At 41.0% G+C, this 26,741-nt stretch overlaps 1 protein-coding gene across 1 annotated transcript in view; it reads right to left on the bottom strand.

Annotated features, from left to right (window-relative positions):
- Positions 1 to 183: 183 nt before the first annotated feature.
- Positions 184 to 26,741, bottom strand: part of adgrb2 (adhesion G protein-coupled receptor B2) — a gene marked incomplete at its 3' end in the record, with an annotated part of 84,150 nt that continues 57,592 nt past the window's right edge. The window contains exons 16-27 of the mRNA XM_068758693.1: positions 25,806 to 25,932; positions 18,089 to 18,192; positions 17,688 to 17,790; positions 17,160 to 17,310; positions 14,765 to 14,834; positions 13,724 to 13,790; positions 10,255 to 10,340; positions 9,010 to 9,108; positions 6,410 to 6,509; positions 5,598 to 5,669; positions 3,582 to 3,674; positions 184 to 223 (exon numbers count right to left, since the gene is read on the bottom strand). Of these exons, the coding sequence (XP_068614794.1) occupies positions 184 to 223; positions 3,582 to 3,674; positions 5,598 to 5,669; positions 6,410 to 6,509; positions 9,010 to 9,108; positions 10,255 to 10,340; positions 13,724 to 13,790; positions 14,765 to 14,834; positions 17,160 to 17,310; positions 17,688 to 17,790; positions 18,089 to 18,192; positions 25,806 to 25,932 (1,112 nt within the window). The remainder of the gene's footprint in view (positions 224 to 3,581; positions 3,675 to 5,597; positions 5,670 to 6,409; positions 6,510 to 9,009; positions 9,109 to 10,254; positions 10,341 to 13,723; positions 13,791 to 14,764; positions 14,835 to 17,159; positions 17,311 to 17,687; positions 17,791 to 18,088; positions 18,193 to 25,805; positions 25,933 to 26,741) is intronic.

Below are 26,741 nucleotides of genomic sequence, written 5' to 3'. Positions count from 1 at the left end.
AAAGCATAACAATTTTCCACACAACTGTGGTGAGATGAGGCACATCATCCTCTCTCGTCATTTCATCAGCTTGCATAGCAGCAATCTGAGAAAGCGACAGCTCTCCATTGCCTCGCTAATTGCTAATCCTGCCTTGAACAAAGGGGGAGACAAAGGGAGGAAAAGAAAGGAGGCAGAGCTCACCTGTTTGACATGCCAAGTCCACATCTTTTTCAAAATCCGTCTGGGAGGAGAAGGTAGGGTGAAAAGAGAGGGGAGAAATGAGAGTGTACAATAGTCATTTATCACTCGACCCACATGCTTGATGAGCTCCCCAACGGTGAAGCTGCATCGCAGGGACTGAGGCTCGAATTTTCCTGCGAGAAATCTTTATTTTTTTTGATAACAGATAACTAAATAATTAAAAGGAAAAAGGAAACGCAGTAGCACTGCCAATTGTTTGTGATATGTTTAACAGCATCACATCCAAATCCAAGTTTTTGAAAGAAAGACGAGAAGAGTGATGCTGAGTGTTGACAAGCACGTAACGCTAAGCCTCGTCGGATACATCTGCTATTGCGTAGACATGGAAATGAAGTCGGAAACAATCTTGTGTACGGTTCCAAGCAAGAATACAAATGCATCACAGCAATGATGGAAACAAAATGGAGTTCGACTTCATAACTATTCAGATATTACGAGAGGGAATTAGAGTGGGAGAAACATGGCAGCTGTCTCAATAAATAGAGTAATGATCAAAATGGAAACTTTTATAATAAATAGTAACAATGTATTGGTTTTAAATAGCACTTTTCTGGACACAAAGATGCTTTACATTGCATCATTCACTCACTCCATACTTGGTGGTGGTGAAGGTACTGTTGTAGCCACAGCTGCTCTGGGGCAGACTGACAGAAGTGAGGCTGCCGCCTGACCACCACCGACATTCACCCGCTCACTACATTCACACAGGCAATGTGGGTGAAGTGTCTTGCCCAGGGAGACAACGGCAGTGTGCACATGTGCCAGAGCCGGAAATTGAACTGCCAACCTGTCGATCACAGGACGACCCGCTCAACCACCGGCGCCACCGTCGCCCCATTTTAGTGAAAGTGAAGCTCATTTCCATGCAGAAGTCGCCCTCCGTTCACTCTCGTCCTGTTCTCGATGAGATTCACTCACAAAAGCCTTTGTTTGGATAACAAACTACAGATTTTAGAGAGTTTGGGCAACTTAAGCAAAGAGGGAAAAAAACGTAGGCGGGGGAATGGAAAACTGAAAGAATGCATAAACGCCTCATAGGAATGGAAAAGTTCTGAGTAAGTAAATCACCCGCAGCGCTGTAATGAGGTCTCCACTAAATAGATGAATGTGAATAAGAAATAAACCCACGTCTTTCAGTCTCTATCCCAGGCAAATGGAGATAATAATCTCAACACAATCTCCCCTATAACTTCACAGGCTCAGTACAGTAAGTCCATGTCAAAGCGGTGCGCACAGCGGGAGGGAACACAGTCCTGTTCTGGCTGGTGAAGTTGTTCCTGAAACCAACTGTCCCCAAAATTAATAAAAATTATAAAATAAAACACCCAATTTATTTTATAATGCTACAGTGAAAGCACTAGTATGTATACGTAAAGCACATCACACCTATTCCGACTATGATTTAAAGGTGAAATATGTAATAAAAATCAGTCGTAATTTATTTTGGTTCACAGACTCATTTGACATTAAGGGAAATACATTTTTTTTATGTCTGTTCTTGCTCAAAGACAGATAAGGTTCTCACACCAGCATGTTAAAAATGAAGGTAACACCAGCAGCAGATTGGCAGAGCTTAGAAAGATAGGAAATATGAAATATAAAAATCTGCCTCGCATTAATATATATTATCCTACCAGTATCTACCTTTTCGGTGTCGGGTTAAACTAAAGCTGTGGCTTTATATTCAGTGGGCGGACATGAGATTGGTATCAGTTTTCTTACTCTGATTTCGTCAAGAAAAACACAACAAAAACTGTATCCCTTAAATCCTGATTTTCTTCTTTGGCATTTGTTTCTCCATCTTATTTACAGATTCCACCTTTCACCATCTGTGTACCGGACTATTTCTAATGGCAGTTGACATACTGTTTGATGGCTGATGTGGTTGTGAGCGTGGTTATGGCTATGAACGCAGTTGTGGGAATTGTTCAGGAAGGGGCTAAGCTCATGGGCGTGAATGAAGCCGTGGCCGCTGCGGGGCAGACTGTGGCACCGGGCTTGCTGGCATGCTTGGTGGCATGCGGGTGGGAACGGCGGAGGGTGGACACTTGGCAGACACGGGTATGTGCCATAATGCAGAGAAGCACTCTGCTGCCCGCTGTGGCTCGCATTTGGACAGTTCTGATGGTATAAGAAGATGAATGGAAAGCAAAGGTGAACCGTCACAAAAGGACACGCATCCTTTTTAGAAGAGACAATGTAGTTGTAGTGGGTCATGATTAACCACTTACACAACTTTATTTGGATTGAGCTTTAACAAGAAGGTATATTCATGAACAGTTTGGGTCTTTATATCTCAAAATGTCACACATTTACATCCTAAAGAGCTTTCCTATGGAACTCGGCAAGAACGCCTGACAGAATGGGGTTAACTGCGACGACGATAACGACACAGCCGGTGGCATCAACACAATCAACACAATTAATGCTTTCAAAGTTGCTGTCTGTCATTAAATACCTTTGCATGCACTTGGACTGTCTGAGGTGATAAAAGTGAAACACATGGAGTCTGGAAAACTGGAGAAAGTCTCAATGTTTACCAGCTGCCTTCCCTCAGAGAGCAATAGTTGGCATGGCAACTATCCCTCGATGCGAGCTGTGTGTGCGAGATAACAATGCATTTAAGCAAAAACTGAAGACGATCAGTTGAACTGCAAATGTTCTTCTCAGTTATGAAAACGGAGGACAGAGAACGTGTCGTAATGGGTTCCCCGAGCAGAACGATGGCCCCGAAGCTTAATCTCGATAACCTCACAGGGGCGTTCAGAAACCCATAATCGTTACCGCAAACAGGTCTGAGGCAGAAATAAAGGGAACGGCGTCGCGAGAGACGCTGATGCTCTCATCTCAGGAGCAGCGCGACCGCGCTGACATTGGCGAGGCACTTCAGGTTTCTCTGATTTATCACACTGAGAGACACATCTGGAATATAAACAATAACCTCGTGGGAGCTGTGTGTCCTTCAAATAGAGACAAAGTTTCAGATAAAAGTAGAGTGTCCCTTCCAGTGAGACATGCATTAAGCACATTATACACACAAACAAACATGCATCGATCATATCCTGCTCATTACAATGCGTCAATAACGCCACCTTTTTATAAATTCGGAAGTCAGTATTTGAGGTCCAGGCTGGGAGTGAAGTTGTGTTTCTATGAGGGATGAAAACTAAAATAAACAATAACGACGTGTTATCCCTGTGATAACTACGAGTCAACGCACGCATGGTAAAGATAAAAGCGTTCAAATTTGAGCAGCTAACTAATAGCAGCTATTTTTTCGTTAGTTTGTTTTTACTCAACGGTGAAGGGAAATGGGGCTGAAATGGAATGCTATTCACCATGATCTGCACCTGGCCATTCTTGCAAGAGTCTGGAGAGTTTTCACTGTCGTCTTTACACCCCCCCATCCTACAGCGCACGGCGTCCCGCACCTGAAGAGGGAGTAGAGGCAATGCGGAAAAAGAAGGTGTGAATTTAGAGAGGAAAAACAAGATGGGGAATGAACAATGAGTATACAGCACAAAGGGAAACTTTTACTTCAGATAGTTTGGCAAATAAATGTTGGCGCATGGGGAACTCACTCCTCAGACATTTCTTTATTATTCGCCTGACAGATTGAACGGATACGACATTTTGAGCTCAGCTTTTAGATTATATAACATTCAACGACGTAGTATTCAAACACAGCGCTTCAAAGTGGCCTATTTGTTAGATCAGTGGCTTTTGGTCCCGATTGAAATCAGCAGCAGGGATGCAGTCGGTGTTTGAACCCGGGCCTTTCCACTGCCATGCTGTTTATCTTCTCACATACGAAATCGAAACACACTCAAAGACTTTCCGTCTAAGAATCAGTTCTTGCAAAAAAAGCTTAAGTCAAATGGATTTGCTTGAAAGGTTTCACAGATGTGTCCCCCCCCCCCCTCCAGTCAGGCTTTGTACTATAGATAGCCTGGTTACTTGCTGAGCAACATCATTTCTCAGTGTTGCTGCTGCTCAAATCCTATAAGAATCTAATGGGCGGATATGAGAGTGAATGGGAGCATCGCCCCTCCCACTGTGTGGATTTATATGTGTGTATGTGTGTGTTGTGTTCTGTAACAAATGGAACGGATTTGTGTAGCAGCCATGTCTGATTAATACTGCCTGGACTAGAGTACTGACTTCATAGTTTTCTTCCATCCATCTCCTCTTTTTTTCCTCCATACTCATTAGTGGCGTTTGCATGTGTGTGTGTGTGTGTGTGTGTGTTGGCACTAATACAGCTCATTCTGACTTCAATGAGAAACACTACTCTCCGTGTCCATACCTTCTTCTCCACCATCTTTTCCATTTCCTCCTCTCTTCTTTCTCACACTCTTTTCTCTACTTTCTTAACCGGGTGCCTTCCTCTATGTTTCTCTGGATACGCCTCAAACATCTCACATGCTCATTCACTCATTTCTGTGCATCCGATCGCAGCAGGATGCCGCCACTAACAATGCCTTTTTCATCACCAACCACAGTTCAAGCGTGGAGCAGCAGAAGCTGTTGCCATGCTCACTGGCACATTCTCCGTCTATAGTTTACTTGACTTCATGTCACAGCTTGTAACGACTCCTCTTGCTTTGCACCATAACGCTTTCTCATTACTACCTCCCCGCATTTGGTGTGGTGCTCACCTAAGCCTACTGTTCTGCCGCTCTGGCGGATTTACACTCATTCTCTTCTAAGGGATTGTCACATTTAAAAAAAAAATCCTGGATTAACTTTATCCTGGTTCCTGCCCCGTTTACGATATTGATTTAATACAGCTAAAAATGTTCAGTATTTAAAAAAAAAAAAGTCACTCACACTGACAGTTCTTTCAATGATGTAATCTCTTTTATGTGCAGCACCCTATCCAAAGTCACAGAATACACATTCACAATAATTACGTGCCTGATCGGGGGGGTCTCTGTACGCTCGAAGCTATTTAAGAATTAAATTTCTATATTAGAAGTCGCTTGACCGAATTGTAGCCACCGCGATTGTGCGTTAGCCCATTTGAGAATGCACCCATGTGTCAGTCTGTGGGAGAGAGACTCAGTGACCCAACGTCCAATGTCATGCAAGCTGTGGAAGCTCTTTAAAGAAACCTTTCATCCAACAGACAATAGCACACACTCCATTATGAAGAAGCCCCACAGCACAGGGCTTAAATGCCATGTCAAGGCTTCTCATGTCTGATCCTTCACCTGGACCTGGAAACGAGCGTTTGATAACGTGGATCCGACCTGTTGCGCGATGCTGAGGTCACTGTGTGGCGCTGAATTAGAAATGTATGAACGCCAACACGTCTCGACGGCAGCAGAACAGAATGAGGAAGCTGGGCTCACCTCACGACGCATTGCACAGTGGACGGTGATGATGACAAAACCTTGGACCGAGTCAAAGACGGCAAAGAGTACCTGGAGGAGACAAAAAAATATTGTTGATTATTTGCACACTTTTAATACTGCAGTGGTTCCAAGACACTTTGAATCATGCCGCACATTCCTATTGATCTCTGTTTCACAGGCACCCAATCCATAACACACCACCTCAGTCAATCAGAACTTGAGAATTAACACAACAACAGTAAAGACAGTAGTGAAGATAGCTAAAAGAGAGATGAGGAGAAAATAATAACATGATGCCAGACAAGGGATAACACAAGCAACAGATATGAAGAGAGAACAATGAAAGAATGAGACACAACACAGCAATAATTTTAGAATAGTAACTATAAAAACACAAATTAAAAACAGTAATAAAATAGACTAAAGAGTAGTGGCTGTCAGCAAAATATATTAATAAACAAGTAAAAATAATAAAAACATGAAATTATAATATCATAAAACATGACATAAAAGTCATTTATTTACAAATCTCAGTGTTTATCTGCTCTCAGATTCTCTGATTGGATGCTCCAGCGGTCCGGAGCACAATGCCATTATATAAACCTATCCTTAAACAAAGAGTTGAAGTTTTAATAAGTCTGAATTTATTTTATTTTATTCCATTTATACGTCTATTATTGCAGTGATGCTTCTCAACTTCATGGAGTTTACGTGATTTAACGATTTCTCTCTCTCTCTCTCTCTCTTCTGGCTACTTACACTGAACTCAACCGTTTCAGTCCATTGTGAGAGTTAAGTACCACGTTTACCTGGAAGAGTGTGGAGCGCCGGTCAGTGATGGCGAGCACGGCTGACATCCAGGTTAATGCCAACAGAGGAAGCACCACACAAGAGCTCCAGAGAGATGCCCTGTGAGAGGAGAGGAAAAGGAGGAAGGAGGAAGGAAAGGAAGGAGAAGAAAATAGTTTAATATGGGCAAAACCTGGAAAGTCTGATCACTCCATTTTCCATGTTCAGTCATGGAAAACGTGAAACCAATATTGCCCACAAAGTTTGTATCAGAGTCACTCTTCTAACCGAGACGTGGACGATGACGGATATTTGCATGGAGAGTTATGAGACCGGCAATTTTGATGCTCACCAATTGTCACCCTGGTGGACTGCAAGATGGGTCGGGTGAGGGTGGGGGGCAGGCCATAGAAGAGCAATGACAAAGGGCCTTCTGAGGACAAAGTATATGTGTGTGTGTTGGTGTGCATAACTATAATTCCATGCAGTCAGTCACCATCACGCTCTCGCTGTTTGAGCACGTGCTCATGGTTCTATGACCAGCAGTTTGACAGCTCTGTCTCGCGGCATGTCCCTTCAGAGGAGTCTGTCTGAAGAGACGAGATAGCAATAAAGCTTAAGCTGTGCTGTCCTTTTGTTAATGCATGAAGTTTCCCGCTGCTGTGGATTTTAACCACACAACATGGCTCACGTGAGTAACAACCTACATTATATTACTCCAAGTGTACCTCATCATTATGTAAGAAGTGATTTTTTTTATGAGATGCTATATTTCAAAGAGCCACAAAACCATTTGGGAGACAACAACAAATGCACGGAAAGCCTTGAATTGCTTTGTCACAATCTTTAAAAAGCAGTTTTCTCATTCTCGCGATAAATTCCCCAAGTAATAGTCTTTTAAAGCTTTAACGTGACACACAAATAGACCAGGCTGGTATAAGTTAGTAATATTATCACAATGTGCTGTAAAAGAAAATAATATTACGTAGCACTTTTCTCAAATATAACTTTGTACAAGGATTTCTGTAAGTAGATTACTCCAGGCAAATGGTAGACAGCGAGGAAAGCGCAGTAATGTTAAAATAAATAGCCGTAGCTAATAATAGAATCTTTATGCGTTAAGCAAACGTGTCGATTACATCAGCAAAGCAGTGTGAAAGGAAAATAACGGGTCTGTGTTTTTTCCCAGTGACAAGAAAAGAGAGAAGAAATTGTTCCAGCAAACGGGCGCTCTCATTAGCCACAGTAATTGTGTCCAATCATGCCCAACAAAGAACACAGATGCAGCTTTAAGCAGAGTACTCTTCCAAAGTAAACACAAATGTGTGATTTGTACGTGTTTCGCTATTGTTTCCAACCTTCAACTGGGAGGGGGGGGGGTTCACTGAAAATGGAACCATGACGCTGCACCTCTCATTCTGAGACCATCAACCCTCAGTAGCATGGCACGTTTTTCTTTTGACATCTTCCAAATGTCACTGGCCATGAGAAATAATGTGAATAAGCCTGTGATCTATTTCAAGTTCAGACATTAATGCATCCTAAAAATGGAGTGAAAATTGCATATTTTTCTGTCTCTTATCTATCACGGTTTGCATTCATGTGTTCCTAAACTGCCTCCCAGGGGGCTTTTGTTGTCGCACAGCTCGGCTAATGTTCACCTGACCATTGCATCACATTCCAGTGATTTTACATCCGGATATTTGAAAAGAGGAGAGTGAAAGAAATATACAATTGGAAAATGAAGCTTTCCTTTCTGTCTCTCTCTCGCTTCACTCTCACTTGGGTCAAGTTGGGTTCTGTCTTTCCCTGCTACTCCTGTAAATGTGCCTTGAGATAACTTGCTGTTGTGATCTGGCGCTATAGAAATAAAATTGAATTGGTATCCTTAATTTAAATTTAAATCTAAAAGTTCAAAATCACAGTTTGCAGAATTCAACTTCTGTCGCACACTTGAAGGTGCATCTGGTGTCTCAAACGTCTGCATAGCACAAGAAAAACATATATTGATTTATCTGACACGAGCCGTACAACTGCTCTTATGGAAAAATATATATAGATTTTTGATATTCCTGCAGCACGGGAAAATATGTAATGTTCACCAGATAAAATTATCTGAAGCCTATTTTCTCCACCATGAATCAAATAAGATGAGTCCACTGTAATTGTTTAAGGAGATGGAACCAAGATGGCAGTTCACTGCATACGCTCGAGCAAGAGCCGCGTGGACTCCTGCAGTAACACATTCATGATATTGTATTGCCCCGAGGTGATCGTGTTTTGTAATAATGCACTATAAACAAGTTAAAACAAACAGAAAATATGAACAAATGCTGTTTGACACAGCTCAGATTTGCTAAGCGTGATGAGGAAAGTATGATTTGGATTAAAACATGCCCTAATTTAATGGAGCCGTTCACAGTTTCATTAGTTTGTTTGTGTATCCAGACAGGACCGGATGTCATCCTGCATCATGACCAACAGCCAGAGAGATAATTAAGAAAATGTAGAGGTAGAGAGAGGAGGATGGGGGAGAGGATGGCATAGATACAATAGATAGACAGAAAGAGAGATCGAGAAAGAGAGAGCGAGAAAGAGAGAGATATGGAGATGGACTAACATGGCACTGCTGGCAGTTGCGCTGGACATAGTAGTGCTTGAGATCACGCCACACTTGGAGCATTTCAGGAGCAGCCGGCTACGAGCTTCCACTGGGACTCTTAAGGACAAGGACGCAAAAATGAGCACACACACACACGCACACACAGGTATACACACAACCATGTGGAGAGGAAGATCGGTGGGTGGGGTGGGAGATGATGGGAGCAAAAGATGAGTGTGCAAATGCCACAGTTGGGGAAAAAATATAGGAAAAAAAGTGGACAAAACAAAGAGAGGGAGGGGAAAAGAAAAAAGGGGAGAGGAGGAGAAAAGAAAGAAAGAAAATTAAATTAAAATCAGATATTAAAATGTAGCAGCAATGAAATACAATCAGAATACAAAGATCGATTCAGAGAAAATAGAGAAAGTGAGAGATGGACATTGTAATGTTACAGCAGTGGCACAGACAGGAAACACATCATTTGTGCTGATCCCCTCCCAGGTGTGTGCATTTATGTGGGCATGTGACCGTGCACAATAATGGGGAATAAAGACGAGACTCTTTGGGTTATTTACTTACAGTTGACTGCCCAAGTGAAGAGCGAGAGTTTGCGTAAATGCGTGCCCGTGCATATCACAAGAGGAGAACGATGGGGCAATACGCAAGCTATGCTACATTAGCGTCTCATCACAGCTCATTGCCTTAGTGGAAACCGCATCCCAACGGCTTCATAAGGGAATACATTACGCTAATGACAGCCTGTCCTGTTAGCAGCGCTACCAACGACTGCGTATCGGAGCGCTCACATGCATGTGTGTTTCTAAACACGCGTCTGAGAATGAGAAGAAATGTCCATCTCAAACAACGCGCTGACTTTCTCTTTTGTGCGTCCACATGGGCTGGTTTAATCTCAGTTTCACGGCAAGACTTGTATTGTTTAGCATCGCAGTGACACACAACTCATCATTGTCCGTTTGTGCAAAAGACACAAATGCCGGAAGAAATAGAATGAATGAGAGGAAACAATGAAATCAAAGGCATTGAAAACAGAACTGTAAAAATGATAAACAAGTGTCAGTTGTTTCAACAGACGCAGTGTTGTCGGCAAAAGCATGTACGATAATTATGCACATTAAATGTCAATTCCAACGAAGAACCAAGTGATGGATGAGTAAATGGAGTTTTATGGAAGTCTGTTATTTGCCTTAGAGTGCAGTTATGATTGTGAATCTTTAAAAAAAAAAAAAAAAAAAAGCTACTTACCCTGCTCGCTGCTTTTTTGACTTGTCTGAGATACCGTCTCGTGACATGAGCTTGTTAAACACCACAATTCCAATGAGCATATTCACCTGAGAGAAACAGAAAAGCAGAGAAACCATTTGAAAAAATGCTGGGTTGCCAAAAGGGAATCAAGAGTTCATACGCAAGAATGTCAATCCATCTCATTTCAAACACTCATACTGTGTAGGGTCACATGGGGCTGATTGCAAAATAACAGTCATACCTGCAGACAATATAGAGTCGCCACTTCCTTTAATGCATGCATGGAGTAACATGACTCACAAGACAGAAAGGTTGGTGTTCCTCAAAAGGATTTGAAGGTAGAACCCCACCAACCAACCGACCGACCAACCGACCAACCAACCAACCATCATGTGAAAATATAACCTGTTCAGGTTAGAATATGTTTTTAACTTTCAGGTAAATTTCTTCTACAACAAAGCTGGCTTTGATTTAGAGTTTATGCCAATTTTTGAATGATTTTCTATTTGAAGGTATCAGACCAGTTCAATCTGTAATTAAATGAAGCAACAATAGAATACATTTGCATCATTCACTGAATGATAATTACTTTCTAAAAGTCCTATTATTTGAAGAGATTGATGAAAATGAGCCAATTAACTTCATCAATAAATTATATCTTAGTGACTGATGATGTGAAAATTAACCCTTTGGATTTTCTTTTCTCATCACCAACTGAATTGTTGGTGTTTCTTGTCTGAATGTTTCAGTTGTTTAAAGATGAGTTTTTAATTTTCCCAGAGACTTGAGACTGAAAATGCCTGAACGTTGACTTGGTCCCATGCGAGAGAAGCCTTAAGATCCCAATCACTGCTAACAGACAAACAGACGGACAGACAGACAGACAAAGCCGGCGATTACATAACCTCCTGCCCTGGTGGAGGCGAATACTTTAACACTCATCTTTTTTGCTTTTGTGTCAGCTGATTAACTCACTCAGTACCGAAACGACGGGGCGGTGGCGGGTTGTGTGGCGATACCATTTTCTGACGGGTTCGGACTCAGGTTCGGTTTTGGACGGATACAGTGAGCCTGACCTGGAGCGGTTCCCGTCTGGATCGCAGAGGAGCAACTGTTGTATTGTTTGTAAATAAATGTGTTATTACAACATCAAAAGCTCTTTTTCAGTGTTGTTTTTTATTGTTATCTAGACGTAAACAACTGTTGAGATGTTTGATCTGTCACTAAAGTAATAAATATTTGGGTTAGTCATCGATCAGCTCGAAATGTGTCTTTGAACAAAAAGCTAGTTTTCTGTTTTCTGTTGGAAAACGCTGATTTTGGTGATTTCTGCCTCTCTTCAACGGCCAATAACAGTAGGAACACGCTTTGTTTTTCTGATGAAAGATGAGACTTTAATCTTTCATATGGTAGGTTTGTTGTCTGCATATTCATAGTACATAATATTCTGTGGGTCTTGAAATATAGGGCAAAATAAGCAAAAACCGCTGGTACTGAATGAGTTAATAGTTCTTATGCTTACTTGACATAAAATCAATCTACCCGCTCCTGATTATACTAAAGGGAAATGCATTTTCTTTATCCACCTCAACCTTCTGTGGTATTAAAAATGTTCCATTTGTCGTCACAACTTTACAGTCCATAGCTAAGCCTATTTAACATCTGGCTGTAGTGACCCAGTAATAGAGATTCCATTAGACACACACACACACACACACACCGGATCTCAGCTCAGTCTTGCCACATGTATACCACTCTGAAATCCTGCCCATATGGAAGATTTTCTATGCTGGCGACATGTTCTACCTAATCCTGATTTACAACATTCATCTGTTTCTTCCAGCCTCCTTGGATTTCTCTGTAGAGCCTCTGTTTGGTTATTCATTTGTCCATATTTCTTGGGATGTCAGCCCTGCACTGAAGATCTATAGAATCATATAGCACGCACATATACCTAAGGTGTGTTTCACATGGATTCCTATACTTATAAATGCCCTTAACTGAACATCTGCCTGGATTCCTTCCTTCATCTGTCACTAAAAAAAGTGATACAGATTCAATATATAGTTACAAAAACTAAGAAAGGAAAATGACGAGTAGTTCAGTAGTTCTGACTTTGATGCAGACAGAATATACATATATATATATATATATATATATATATATTTAGCTTTTGAAAGAACTGGAAATTTACTTGCAGCCTATTTCTTTGCCTCATCCACGGTGCATCTGGAAGCTTTTGCATTTTGCTAAAAATGACTCCTCTCTCTTTCTCTCTCTGTGATCTCCTTCCCTTTCATCTGTGTGTGTGTTGCCGTTGACGACTACCTAGGCTATTGTCATGCCAGTCGTGCCAGGCAACAGCTTTGTGAGTCAGCATCATCCTGCGCTGCTATTTGCCCAAGGCCAGGTTCATTAATTAGAGAATAGTCCTGTGGGAAGGTCTGTGTTTCTCTGCCTGACGTCCCACTCTCATTACAGCTGTTTGTTAGAGTGGGGCCTCAGCAACAACACCAGGGGGCCGGGGACCATTATGCGGCAGCTGGAGTTTGGAGAGTACATCGACATTGTGGAGGAAAACAAGGGTGGCGATTTGGGAACGGTCTGAGAAAACACCAGATAGAAACGGACACATGCATAAACCTTTGTTGATAACTGGCACTTGATTTTACATGATAGTTTTGACCTTTATCCACAGAGAAGCAAAATGGCTCATATTTCTTTTTACTTTTTGCTATTAAATATTTACAGTATGTACATAAAACACCATCTACATGTAACCTTCAAATAAAGGTAGTATATAATGCATATATATAACAGCAATAATTGTCAAACTGAAGTTTAATCCCCCATCCTAATTTGGGTGAGTGGTGGAAAAATCCACCCAGGGATTCATTCAGGGGGAAAACTGTAGCTATTCCTGAAAACAGGCACATAAAGCAGGCACACAATTACTGGGTAAAAAAACACCATTAAGATGTAATCAGTGCACTAAATGTTGCTGCAGGACAATAAATAGTCACATACATTTGTACTTAATATACAAATATATCAAAATCTTTATTATCTTAAGGTCTGTTTTATAAATGCGAACACTTTGTAAATGCGAACATAAAATTTTTTAATATTGATGCAGACTATTACATTCAAAATGATTTCTTTTACAATTAAAGTGACTCAGTTTTTAAATGTGGTACAGTGTTCGGCTGCTGGGCTGGAATTACCTCTGAGCGTAAGAGGCATTGCCTTTAAACTCTTGTTTTCAAGGTTTTCTGTGCTGACGTTTTAAACTAAAGGGCCAAAGTTCTTTTCTCATCATTTGAGAGAAGGTCATGGACACACTGGGTATGGGCTTAAATGTGCATGCTTGAGTAAAAGCAAGTGGCAAGTCCTCAGAGGTCAGGCGAGGCTTGGAGGACAAAACCTTTGAGGAATAATGCAAGAGAGCACGTGCATTGAACAAACTCACCAACACGATGACAGCAGCAGGGCCAACAAAGGCATAAAGCAGCCCGCCCTCTAAGGATAGCCAGCAACTAGAGAGAATAAAAAAACAAAATATATCAAAACTCACAGATGGTGTATCGGATATCGGTTTACCGCACTCAAGATCCAGGATCCACTTTTCATACTCTGTGAGCACAAAGTCTTATCCCACGAGGAGTATGCAGCAATAAAATATTATATTTATTTGCTTTTTTCTGAGCGAGATATTGAGGCATTTCTATGCTTCTGCTGGTCTTGAAACTATTGCCCTCAGTGCTGAGCATATTTATTATGTCAATCTGCAGATTCTCAAATGAAATTTCATTTGGAGTAAAAGCTACTGCACCTTAATGAGTTTAAATGTATCCTCTAGTAATGTAATCAGATCATAATCAGGCCCTTCTGTTGTCCTAATTGCAGCTCAATGAAAAGCAAGCTGGAAAAACACACAGGCCAAAAGCTCTAATAAAGTCCGTCCTTTGATGAGCCAATGAGTCAAGTATGAGAGAACAAAATTTACAAATAGATTTTAAGATCTTAGGAATTAATGATTGGCTTGGTAACAACTGTCAATAGTGGGGTTTGAGTGTTCTGCTCTGGTGTGGACAAAACACACGTTGCTGTTGAAATGACATCTGGACAGAAAATGATGCCTCAAGGAACCTGTGCATCTTTTGTTTAAGCATCCCTAAAATCACTTTCAATCAGATACTTTCTGCTTTGATTTAAATATTTACGGTGAGCTAACATAAAATATTTATTTAGGCTTCTTCTTTGATGCTTATCTGGTAATGAATATTTAATGTTACAGAGAAATACTTAGAATGTGAAATAAGTTTGGGGGGGTTGATGATTTTGCAATAGAATTTTGAAAACCATTGACAGCATTGCCTTTCAGACAATAAAAATGTATTCTTATTCTTTAGATTTAAACCTCTGCTTTAAAATATTTATTTGTCTTAAACGTGGCATGAATCCTCTGTACTTTTTATTTAAACTAAACACATTGGGGGCAAGAACTCACTAGCTGACTGTGCCATAGCCTCTCGCCCTGGTAAAACCCACTGACACTGCAACAACCAGGGCTGGAAGACCTGCAGGAAACAGAAAGACAGATAAAAGAAAACAATAAAGGAAGGTCTGAACTGACTGAGGCCCGCTGGTCATCCAGGATGGAACACTTCGATGGCACTCTTCACATGATAGCGCTAAGCACCCATACAATAGTAGTATGTGGTGTGTGTGTGTGTGTGTGTAATTGAAAGTGACTGTACCATTCAAAGGTCTACTTAAATGCAGACATTAAAATCGGGCATCAGCAGCAATGAAATCTCTCAATTAGCATTAAAGTAGATTATTGCTCCACTGTCTTTTTGTGCTCATTGATCCTGCTGTATGTGACCCACGGAGGCTGAGTGCCGACAATAGAGAATGTAACATATAGCATAAAGCCGGCATTCATTAATTAGCCATATCAAGCAATTTGTGTGTGTCTGCATGTTAGCATGTGTGTGTGTGTGTGTGAGCGGAAGGAGAGCAATTGAAACACGGGCACAGAACACTTGCCAAAAGGAGACGTAAATATGCTGGGCTCCTAATGAGCTTGGCTCTGAAACATTCGTGTAATTAATAAGGCTGTAATTATAGTTGTAAATGAAAAGGTAATTAGAAAAAAGTCACATTAACATTACCAAATAAGATGGTGGGGAGGCAGGCTGGTCCAATAACCATCAGGCAAAAAGTTTCACTTAAACAACAACTATTAACCATTTACTGATATCTCACTTTGGTGAAGGGACAACCACATACACTGCTGCTAATGTAGCGTCGCTCTAGTCACACACCGAAAGAGCTATTTCCATGGCAACCAATTTCATTCGCCTAATTTATGGAAAAAAACACTTAATGTACAGAGGTACACACACACACAATAACACAGGTAATAGATATGCATCTCTCACTATTGTTGACTGTACAACAATCTCTAGATTCTCCCTCTGCAGTATCAGCTGAGGGCATCAGCGTGTTGGCAGATTAGCCTGATGGGATCAATACAACGTGAAATGAAAAGTCCTTTGTGTGGGTTTGTGTGTGTGCGCGTGTGTGTGTGTGTGCGCGCCTTATGCTTGTGGTGGAGGGTTTCATAGGTTTCAAAGCATCGTGCCAGTTTTATGCAGAGTTATCTTGTTACATTTTGATGATCCTGGTAGCTGCTGCATCAGGTAGTATTACGTCGAGTGGAAAGCACAATAGAGTGACTAAGGAGGTGAAGGCAACATCAGCAGGAAGATTACCTTTACTTTGAATGTGACACTTTTTTTTTTATTAAAAATCCATTTTAGTCAGGTGTGTGCGTAATATTTTTAGTCTTGTTCACAAAGGAGGACCTGAATGTATTGCTTGGTGCTCATATTTGCACTGCATGAAGCAGACTTTTACTTTTTTTAAGCACTTGAATGTCAGGTAATAACCTCCATATTTTCACCAGCCTCTTGCCCCTCTGTCGTGTGGTGTTCAATTGAATCTTAAACTCATATTTTCTTTATCTTGTTAGACAGATAATACATCTCAAATATATTTTATCTTGACCACCACTTATGTGCACCCCTGGATATAAATGTGAATTATTATTTTGGTACTGAGCATACAGTCAGTGATTTAAACAGCGCTCCTCAATAATATATTACAATTTCATATAATTGTTTCTGTCTTCATGCTTTTCATCAGTAATTCCGGTCACATGACGGTAACTCCATCAGTATCCCGTTGACAAATCACATGGCTTTGTTTGTTATGCTGAAAACCCTCCGGCACAGACGGAGTTCATATTTCCAGGAACAGCAACAGCCGAAACTTACATCAGCAGCTTAGCTTTGTGAATTTGTGAATGCCACCATGATACTGAATGCTCTCTCTCAAACTACAGGAAGTCATTAACACACAATGGACTAGTGCAAATGATTAATAGTACTTAACGGTAGATGTTGATGTTTATGAATGTTGCTGCCTTCTTTTTTTGAAGGTACAGCCAGGGAGACATGATGTTGATTCTGTCATGCAGAAATATGTATGGAAATTCATATTGTTATTAAATAAAGCTAAACAGTAACTCTATAAAAAGTGGCATCAAAAGCATATGAAACAAGACGCTGCCATACATCACATTAAATGAAAATAAACATGAAAACTTTTTGGAAAATGCAAAGATTTCAAGGGATGGATTGTTTATTTTTAGGCATGGAGAATTATATTGATTATGGTGAGAATGAGAACATCATCTTAAATTGATGAAGCAGTTGGAAACCATAACACTGTGACTGACGAGCACTAGAATGTTTTGGCTGGCTGAATCGAAAACCAAGAGTGACGGACATGCAGCAGCCATTTTTGTGGTAATGACTGATATTGCGGGCGCTCACCCCAGCCGAGGCACAGAAAACGCTTGCGAATGAGTCGTGACCTCATTTTGCCGATGACGGCTAGGTAGGACTGCCATGCCTCTGTCAGCACCCAGCAGAAGGAGGCCAAGAAGAAGAAATGCAGGAAGGCAGCAGTCACAGTGCAGATGCCCTTCAGAGAAAAAGGAAAGCATGAGAAACAATGGAAAGCAGCATCAATAAATTTAGCAGCAAAGTAAATAGAAATCTCCACATAATAAGGATGATGAAGAGAAAAGGAGTCTGATAAAGGACCTTGTGTTTGAAGGGTCAGCACTTAACCTGGATTCTCTGCCATACAATGACTTTTTGCTTGGTGAAATGTACTAAAACATTTTCCTGTTCTTTTCAGAGCTTCGCTGATTCAACCTTGTCTTCTGTAGTGTGATTTTTTTTTTTTGACAGTTTGGTTTCCTGGTATTATACAGTAGAAGCCTCCCTGAAATCATAAAACTGAAATTTGCTACGTGTGGGGTAATAAACTTGCTCCGTCTGTGGCCGGCACCTTACCTTGCTAAGCGTTTGAGATTGTCCCACCAAAATCAATAAATTGGAGGCCAAGATGGAGAGGCAGAAATTCACCAAGATGATGGATCTCTCCGAACGAATATACCTACAGAGCACCGAGTGAGAGAACGACACACAGGTGACGTATTACTGACAGACTGATGGACTGAGAAGCATCACTTTGGACATTGCAGATTAATAAGCTTGACTCTTCCATCTGTCACATGTGTAACCAGAAACTAATTACCACCCCCTGCTGAAACCAAATTATTTGTTCCTTATTGGGCTCCTTTTATGTGTTTTGTAACCTGATTCGTGATTTAAAAAAAAGAAGTAAAAACTGTTCTGATTAGTGAAGTTGTGAGCCTGGATTTCATAACATCAGTGTGTGATTGTGTGTGTACCTCCAGAAGGCAGCATAAATTAGCAGGAGTATGAGCAGAGCAGTGCAGGAGACCCCACAGCCCACCATGAGGGGTACCGAGGGGATGCTGGTTGGACCCATGTCCTAAAGAGAGATAAAAGAAGGAAGGAAAGACAAAGGGGGATTAGATTCTGCTGCAAGGAACAATCTCACAGGTACGATGGGGCCGATAGTTAGTTTCTAGTAATACAATACATTCTATTGCACAATGCTACTTTAGAAATCGAAGCAAAAATAAAACAAAGATCACAATGAGAGTTCTGAGCATCCTCAGCATCTGGAATGCTACTCGGCAATCCGGTATCATATTGCCTACATGAATTAGCCACTGTGCAGCCTTGAGAATGAATGCACTGATATAATAATTAAAGGCTGATAGCAACATCACCTTACTTTCAAATATTACATATACAATGATATAGAAAGACAACATATTGACATGGATACCCGCAGCAACTCTGATCTGCCTCTGTCCTAGGGAGCATCAATATTATGATGAACAGCAACTGCTGCCGTGCAGAGCGCATGCACCCCACCGTGCACCAAATGGACCTCATGTTTATCCTGCTTTTAAATTCTCAATCACACAATTTACCTCCTAGAGCAGCTAGCCTTCCCTTAAATCCCCAATGTTCATCACCATGTCCACTCACACTTAATGAGGTGTCTTTTTACTGCAAATAAAGTACATAGTCAGACACAAAAGCACGTCCAGGCAGACGCGCCAAGTAATTGAAAATCAGTGCACGAGCGTGTGCATGTCTATTCAAGATAATCTAAAGCAAGAAGGAGAGCAAATCACAGAGCGATGGGGAGTGGGGGAGAGTTAAAGATAAATGAGAAAAAGAAAGGAAGGATTAAAAAAGAGGGAACCGACGAGGAGAAAAGACACCCAGAGAAAGTTCCTTTCGTGGTTTTCCATGGACCATCAAAGGAAACCAATTTATCCAGTGGAAAGTGGAATAGGGCAGATTATCATTGTGAGTGCACACATACCTAAACACACAGATAGGTATAGATGAAACATAATCAAAGCCGCCTCATAAGAAAAGAGAAAGCCACGAAAAAGAAGAAAGAGATACCACATGCATCAGCTTTAGGAAAACGTAGGTCTCAAAGGAGGGGAAGAGATAAGAACAATGCAGTGTCTGATACCACATAGAGATGAAGGTTAAAGGACAATGGTGGATGAAATGAGGATGATGTGGGGGGGAATAAACCCTCACACTCACACGTATATGCTCATGGGATTACTTTTATACTGCCTTTAAAAAACGTTCTCTTACTTTAGCCTCTGGACAGTTAATGGAATAAAGTTTTGCTTGCAATTTAATTACATTTTAAACTACAAACATCATGTATATTTGATGAACAGCTTAATTAGTTAATTTGGGTCACAGAAGCAAATAACCCAACCTGCATTGCATATAGGCTTTATTGTGTACTGTAACCAGATTACAGCACACAAGAACAGTCTATGTTGCTCAGTTTCTTCTTACAATTTCTCTCCACATTCAACAAAATGCCATACTTTTGATTGTTGTTACAAGTTTAAAACAGTTAGACACTGTTTGCAGTATCAATTATATGATAACATAAAGTTGTTGTTAAAAAAACAGTGCAAACTTTTTGTTAGAAGTTTAATCAAAAGGTTTTTCCTGTTAAGTTTACTTCAGAGCTCCATGTCTAAACTCCAATACCTTCACCACTGCTGACCCAAAAGCAAAAGGAAATTCAGCTCCAGAAGAGACTGAGAGACAAAGATGCTTTTCGATGCTGTTTAGAGGCTTATGGATCAGCATCAAGTCCGGAGGTGAAGCGGGTGCCGTAGTTCAGTTAGGCTTAATCTTTCACCGACGTCACAAAATCCTAGGGCAAAATATTTATCCACCTGTGAGGAGGTTGACGCTTGGCCATGAATGAAAATTCCAAAAGAACAATGATCCCAAGCAGAACATGAAGTCCATCCAGTTTCAGAAGAAATCTTAGATGATTAGGTGCTTGACTTGAATCCAATCTCTGGCCGTTGCATTACATAAACCCAAGAATGGCATCTGCTACATAGTACTGCAGATATGAAGGAGTCATTAAGGGGTTGGATAATTTTAAGGCTGTAGTAATCAGTAAACGTACTATCTGCAAACGGCTGACAAATACTGTATGTTGCTGTTATTCCTAGCATAAAATGGGTGTTGGACAATATAGTTATTTACGGTTTGTGTGCATGACTATAAGATTAAGCATTGGATTTCGTAATGTGGAAGGATGCTACAAAGGGAATGAAACCCAAAAAAGGGAAACAGCGCAGGCAGAGACACACCAAGCTTGAAGACATATAATCACACAAATACCCTGATCTAAATGGACAGAGTGATATTATGTTGCCTTTGGCGGGGCGGGGGCACAGAGAGAGAGGCTCCGGATTAGGCTGTGCTGTGTACGGCCAGGCTCCCATGGGCAGCTTGGCTAGCATGTGATGGAGGAGATAGCTATTTTAAGCTCAGGAAGTTTAACCTACTTATCTCCTCTCACTGACACTCCTCCTCCTGTCACTCCTACCTATCCTGCTACCTCCCCACCTTTTCTCCCCGTCTGCCGCCCATTATTCTCCCCATTCCTTTATCCCCGACTCCATCATCAGAAATGCCCAATCCATTATTTGAATCCATGTCCATTGCAACCTCAACTCTCCCCCCCCACCCCTCCATGGCTCTATTGCAAGGAAGTCCTCAAGATTCTTTTTGTATACAGTATTTATATATTCTACCAATGTGGTGCTTTTGCACTGTCTCACACTGCAGTCCTATATGGATTAGTTCCTGAAAACCAAAAACATCATATGCTAAAATGAACACAAAGACAAAATAATGTGAAATTAGTCAAATACAACTAACACTAGCCATGCTAGCTGCTCTGCGCGCACAACAGTGCTATGAACCGAGCGGGTGCTTCATACCGCCATTCAGCAGATTATGAAAAAGCGGCTGATATAATACCATATTCGCATATTGGACTAATGCGACGTTAGTGTCAAGTGTCGGACGGCATGTCCTAAATGATGGAATAGTATTGCCATTACAATAATTTGTGTGATATACACAGAGCGTGCACGTGTTTTAGTTTTTACAACTCTAAAAACCACCAGTATGTGCTACGTGTTCAGTTCAGGCAGGGAACGTAGCTAATGAGAGGTAGACATTTCCATCAGGAGTTTGTGTCGACTAACACCAAAAAGGCTGAAAAGTTTGCGGTAACGCAACTAGAAACGAATGCTAATGTTGTTCGAGAGCAGCTGGATTTGCAAAATATGAAACATTAGTGGGCATCATCTTAATGTGGAATAACGGTTGTTTATTATTGTTTCTGTTAACGTAAGTGTCTGAAGGCATCTTTTGCAGTGTATTTCATCGCGCCATCTCAGTTATCACAACAACACGGAGATACTATAAATACATGATTACTGGTTTCCTCTCTGAAAATGATGACAGCACGATTGCCAAGCAATATGAATCAATGAGGTGTTCAGCCCACAAATAGCAAATGGAAGTTCGAGACTTGTAATATTGACATGAACTTGAGTTGACAGAAAGACGAAGCACAACATTGTGCGATACATGCATTATTACAGATCCATAATAGGCTGCAGTGTAGCAGAGAACTAAAAGCACAATAGGAGGGATAGGTTAGAACTATTTAAAAAGATGAACATTATTATCGACCCCTTTAATAATCCCTTTCCCCCAAATACAGTCAAAGCAGTTAGTTTGGTAGTTACGAGTCAAAATAACAGACTCAGCTCTTTGATATTTCAGGTTATTTTTTTAGGTACTTGTGAGTCACCAATAGCAGCAAAATAAATGGCTCAAATTACAGTAATTTAAGTCGAGTAACTCATTTCATGAGAAGACAGGGCTGAAACAGCTCTGGGAAACCCTCAACAGAACCAGGGAGCACTTGTAATGTTTTTCTGTGGAAATTGTTTTCCAAATTCACTTACATTTGAGCTGTGGAAATGCTGGCAGCGTCCCAAACATTCATCCACGCTGACTGGATTAAGGTTGAAGGTGACATTTGAACTATTAGCTCATATTTAGCTTCGGAGAAGCTTTGAATCTAACAGCAGCTCAAGCTACAAATGCTACTTTGGAAGAATGTTTAAAATTAATTTCAATCTCGACACAACTAGAGCAATTTAAGTCCCTGACAATCTAGTAATCACATAGTTAGTGGTTAAAACATTACAATGGGAGGTTGTTGCAACCCAGCCTATTGCACAAATCCACACGCCTTGGCTGCAGGAATGACTCAATTTCATACGCAAACAGATTTCATCTCAAACTTGTCTACAAATAGACATGGGAAGTTCTACAGTCGGAATTGTCTATTAGCATTGCAAAATAGCCTGGTTGGAAACAGCATAGCCGCATTCTGAGCCCCCAGATGAGCCCCCCCTGCTGTCTATGGATTCACAGGTTATTTTCATCAAGGTAGGATAGGGGGAACTGTGGCAGCCGGCTGTACAGTAGATTGATTCCTGGCCTCAGCATTTCCTCTCCTAGAAAATGAGTCTGTCCCTAATATTCCCAAATGTACACCACAGAACCTCCAGCAGAGAGATTCCTCTCTGTATCACATTCTGTCTCTGATCCCAGGTCAAATCCTTCAGCGTTCCGCTCTTTATTCTACTATGGCCTCTAGCAACATGCTTCAAGAATTCAATAATTAATTACCTCGAAAGGTTCATCGCTTGATATGGGTGACATGTGAAGTAATGAATCAATGACCAGGCAACCACCTGAGGGTGTGCATATTTTGAAGAAACAGTGATGTTGTAGTCAATGTATTGGGTTATGATGGTCAGAAATATAAACTACAACAAAAATATTTAGCAAGACAACTACAAGAACCTTGTCTGGGGCAACTAAAAGGTCCTTTGCAACTTTGACCACTGCTGACTCTGTCTAATAGGATTTTAGATTTTAAGTCATAGAGAGCGTCACAACACATTTTTTATTGAGACAAACATAATAGAGAATACGTGTGGTTTAATACAGTAGGTCTCTGGTGATCATGAGGAGAATCTTTAACAGAGTATAATTTAATAGAGATGCCTAAAATGCCTTTAAGCAGCTTTCTTGAGTTGCTGAGTTTGAACTGTGGTTATTCTGGATGGACAATAATAAGGCCTTGTTATTAACACTAGCCTTAACGCTACACACAAAGCACCGAAGTGAATTGGCTGTACAACCAGAGTAGAGCAGAGGAAGTTTGATTTGTGATCCCTTTTCAGCAGCGTCTACTGCCTTGGGGGGCTTACAGACATGATAAAAATCATATAAGTGTATGAGAGAGAAGAGGGTGGGGGGGTGGGGGCATAGCTGGAGGTAGAATTTATGAAGCGGCATGGAACTGTAAAAGGTTTCAGAAACTGCTCCCAAGTAGCAACCTCTGCTTTGTTTCTGAGTTTGAAGGTCTGTTGTAGACACACACACACACACACCTACACACACACACACAGAGGTATACTCACACATAAGCATGGACATCTCAAAGGCTATAGAAAGTAAACAGGATTAACTGGCTATCCCTCGCTGCACTGTAAACGGCCTGTAATGGCAGCACTGCTTCTAAATCCCTCCATCTTCCTCTCTCCTCTTCCCTCCCTCCCTTCCTTTTCTATTAAACATGGAGGCTAATCCTCAACCTCCCTTGTCCCTAGCGCCGTGGCCCAGGATAAGCTGTCGGAGCTGGGCGGCTGATACTTAGCTCTGCTCCAGCAGCCACACCGCCTGGACACAGCAGAAAAAAAATGTGTCTTCATTGTGCACACAGAACCATGTCCACGCCGTTCATGTTTATTTGTGTGTGCGGTTGTTTTAATTTACAAACATTGCATGTCTGGGTGTGACTGGGATTTTTTGAGTTGTGCCAAATTCAATCTGCTCTACTTCCTCCTCGATACAATCCAATCTCCACTGGAATAAAAAGATGACTGGAGGGCCCTGAAGCGACAAAATGCACCGACTCACCGGCCACAACAGTTCCTGACTAAGAGCTATTGACACAAACACACTGACACATAGTTTCTGGTTCTCAGTACTGGGTTTAAGGGTTGTACCAGGAAGAGAAGGATGATTACGAAAGGCCAAAAACATCAGCGTGCTTCCCCTCCCTGGTCCTTTTCTTTATATTGTTCCGTTGAAAGATTTGTCTGCAGCCACTGAGTATTTCCATATAGTGGGCATTCAAGTTCACGTTCGGGCTTTGAGGGGAAACATAATGAATAAGTACAGTTGTCATTCCACCACATAATTAGAATGTGGTGGGGAAAAATGCAGAATCATATTTTCAACAATGAGAAAAGGTGACTTCCAAACACAGTAAAAATACTTCCGGAAGCACAAAAGTGCAGTAAATCTGAGCTCACAAGCTTTTGCACTCGTTTTATTAATGCGATAATTCAATTCACAGCCATGTCAATTTGTTCAACACAAACAGGTGAGGAAAGCTAAAATCATATTTTCAATCTGTTGACCTTTGCAAAGAGTTGCAAATGAGTTAAAAGCAAAAGTACTTGGCCAAACAAATCAGTCAAAGAAAGCAGTGACGAGGGGGTAATGAGATCTAACCAGATTCATGATGCTTTCAATCCCTTGACATGATTGATGATGAGTCCACAAGGACTTGCTGCATTGCAGAATGATAATTCTTTGTCATTTGCAAATGGTATTTTTTTGGAGTTCGTTTAATGCAAGTGTTTGTGAAAGGGAAAGTAGCCACGTCCAAACTGGTGACAGAAACAGAAGCCAATGAGGAAGTGCCAATAATACAGAATACACTTGTCTCCAAACGTGAGTTGACCTCAAAGACACTGTTAGATTAATTAGAATATTTGAAACTTGACAGTGATAACTGTCTTTACAAACCAGTATCCCATGTAGCTAATTCCCCTGCACATGGCAAACATATCAGTTCAGCCTCATGGTTACACACAGAGGGCGGACACATTTGGGTACTAACTCTGTGATCTTGACTTCCACGTTTGTGATGTTCATGCAAATAACTGAATATGATATGACTTTTGCAAACAGATGCCATGCAGCTGAATTTTGGAAGAGAGATCTGTAGACAGACAGCCTGGAGCTTACAAAATAATAAAGGCCTAAAATCCCCACGTTATCCTCCGGGTCCAAAACAGAAGTTTTTACCCACAGGAGGAGACGAAAGTTAACTTTTGAAAGTGGATTTTTCTTCACTCCTATTTCTTAACCAAAGCAACAGCAAGCTGCAAATGCTAAACAGCCTTGTCTAATCATGTCAAACATCCACAGTTACATGTTGAAGGCTAACTTAGACGAATTTTCTCTCTCATTACAAGGCGGCAGCTGAAAATAAATCCCATTAATCAACATGTAATCAAACAAGGGCAAGACATTTCTATACAACAACAGAAAAGCTTGACAGTATCAATCTGCAGCAATTGTCTTTTCATCAGTGGTGCAAAGAAACATGTCTTACACCAGACCAACATTATGCAGTGCATCACAAAATCAAAAATAAGTAGAAATCCATCCAGTTTTTTGTAATTTACAGTAAAATTCAACAGATTGAGACAGCATCTAGATTAAATAATAGATAGTTCAGCAGCTACTGACCTGGTCCAACAGAGTACATTAGGCTGTTCATAGAACACTCACCGAGTCTTTAGCTTGCTGCGCTAACACGGCGTAGGTGGATATCTTGCTGCACAGGCATTTGGTGTGGACAGTTGTTGACGCAAGCGTTTGGCAGCCTTCTGTGGCCCAGTTTGCTGTGCCAGCTTCCCTGAAGGTGGGAGAGAAACACATGGGACATAAGCAGTGGGGATGAGAAAAATACACACCTTAAAATACAGTCACATGATTTAATGCATCTATATGAAGTTTCAACTCAGAAGTGGGTGATAAAGAGGAACAGAACTTTTCAGAGGACAGTTTTTCTTCACCATCAAGTTCACTCATCCACTTTATATGTTTAATATGCAGTGATCAACATGTGCATGCAATGGCAGGTTATTTTACCCTGCTGGCACCAATGTCACCCTACTTGTTCCAGTCGTCCGGGGACGTCGCTGTTACACAAGCAGTGACTGCAATGTTTCACTATTTTCTATTAGTTTTTTTTTGTTGCCTTTCTGTCCACATGCAAACCGAAACACGCTAGGATGGTTTGTCTGAGGAAGCAAACAGATACACATTCACGTGTAGCCCAGAGATGGCGTGTAGCGCCATGACTGGTCTACTAAGTCATGTGGGCGTGTTTGATGGAAAGGTCAATTTAGCACATAATTTATTAATCAAAATTACACTAATGCATATGAGCATGCATATACACCAAATGACCAAATACGTTGAATTTGTCTGGATTTGGAATAATGAATACCAAAAAAGCAGTCATAATCAATTACTGTCAATCAATATAGTGATGAATTGATAAAAATAACAACCAATGGCAAAGTGTTAAGTCCACGCACTACATTGCCCAAGGCTAAATGTACTGCTGACAGGCAGTTCAAAAATGAAATGACATGTATCAACATTGATATTCAAACACACACAATTCCCTGATGATCATCATCTGCACATTTCAAAGTC

Source organism: Brachionichthys hirsutus, unplaced genomic scaffold (assembly GCF_040956055.1).
Source record: "Brachionichthys hirsutus isolate HB-005 unplaced genomic scaffold, CSIRO-AGI_Bhir_v1 contig_517, whole genome shotgun sequence".
In the NCBI taxonomy this organism is placed as follows: domain Eukaryota; kingdom Metazoa; phylum Chordata; class Actinopteri; order Lophiiformes; family Brachionichthyidae; genus Brachionichthys; species Brachionichthys hirsutus.
Note: the sequence above shows the minus strand (reverse complement) of the source record. Positions and strands in the feature narration are given on the sequence as shown.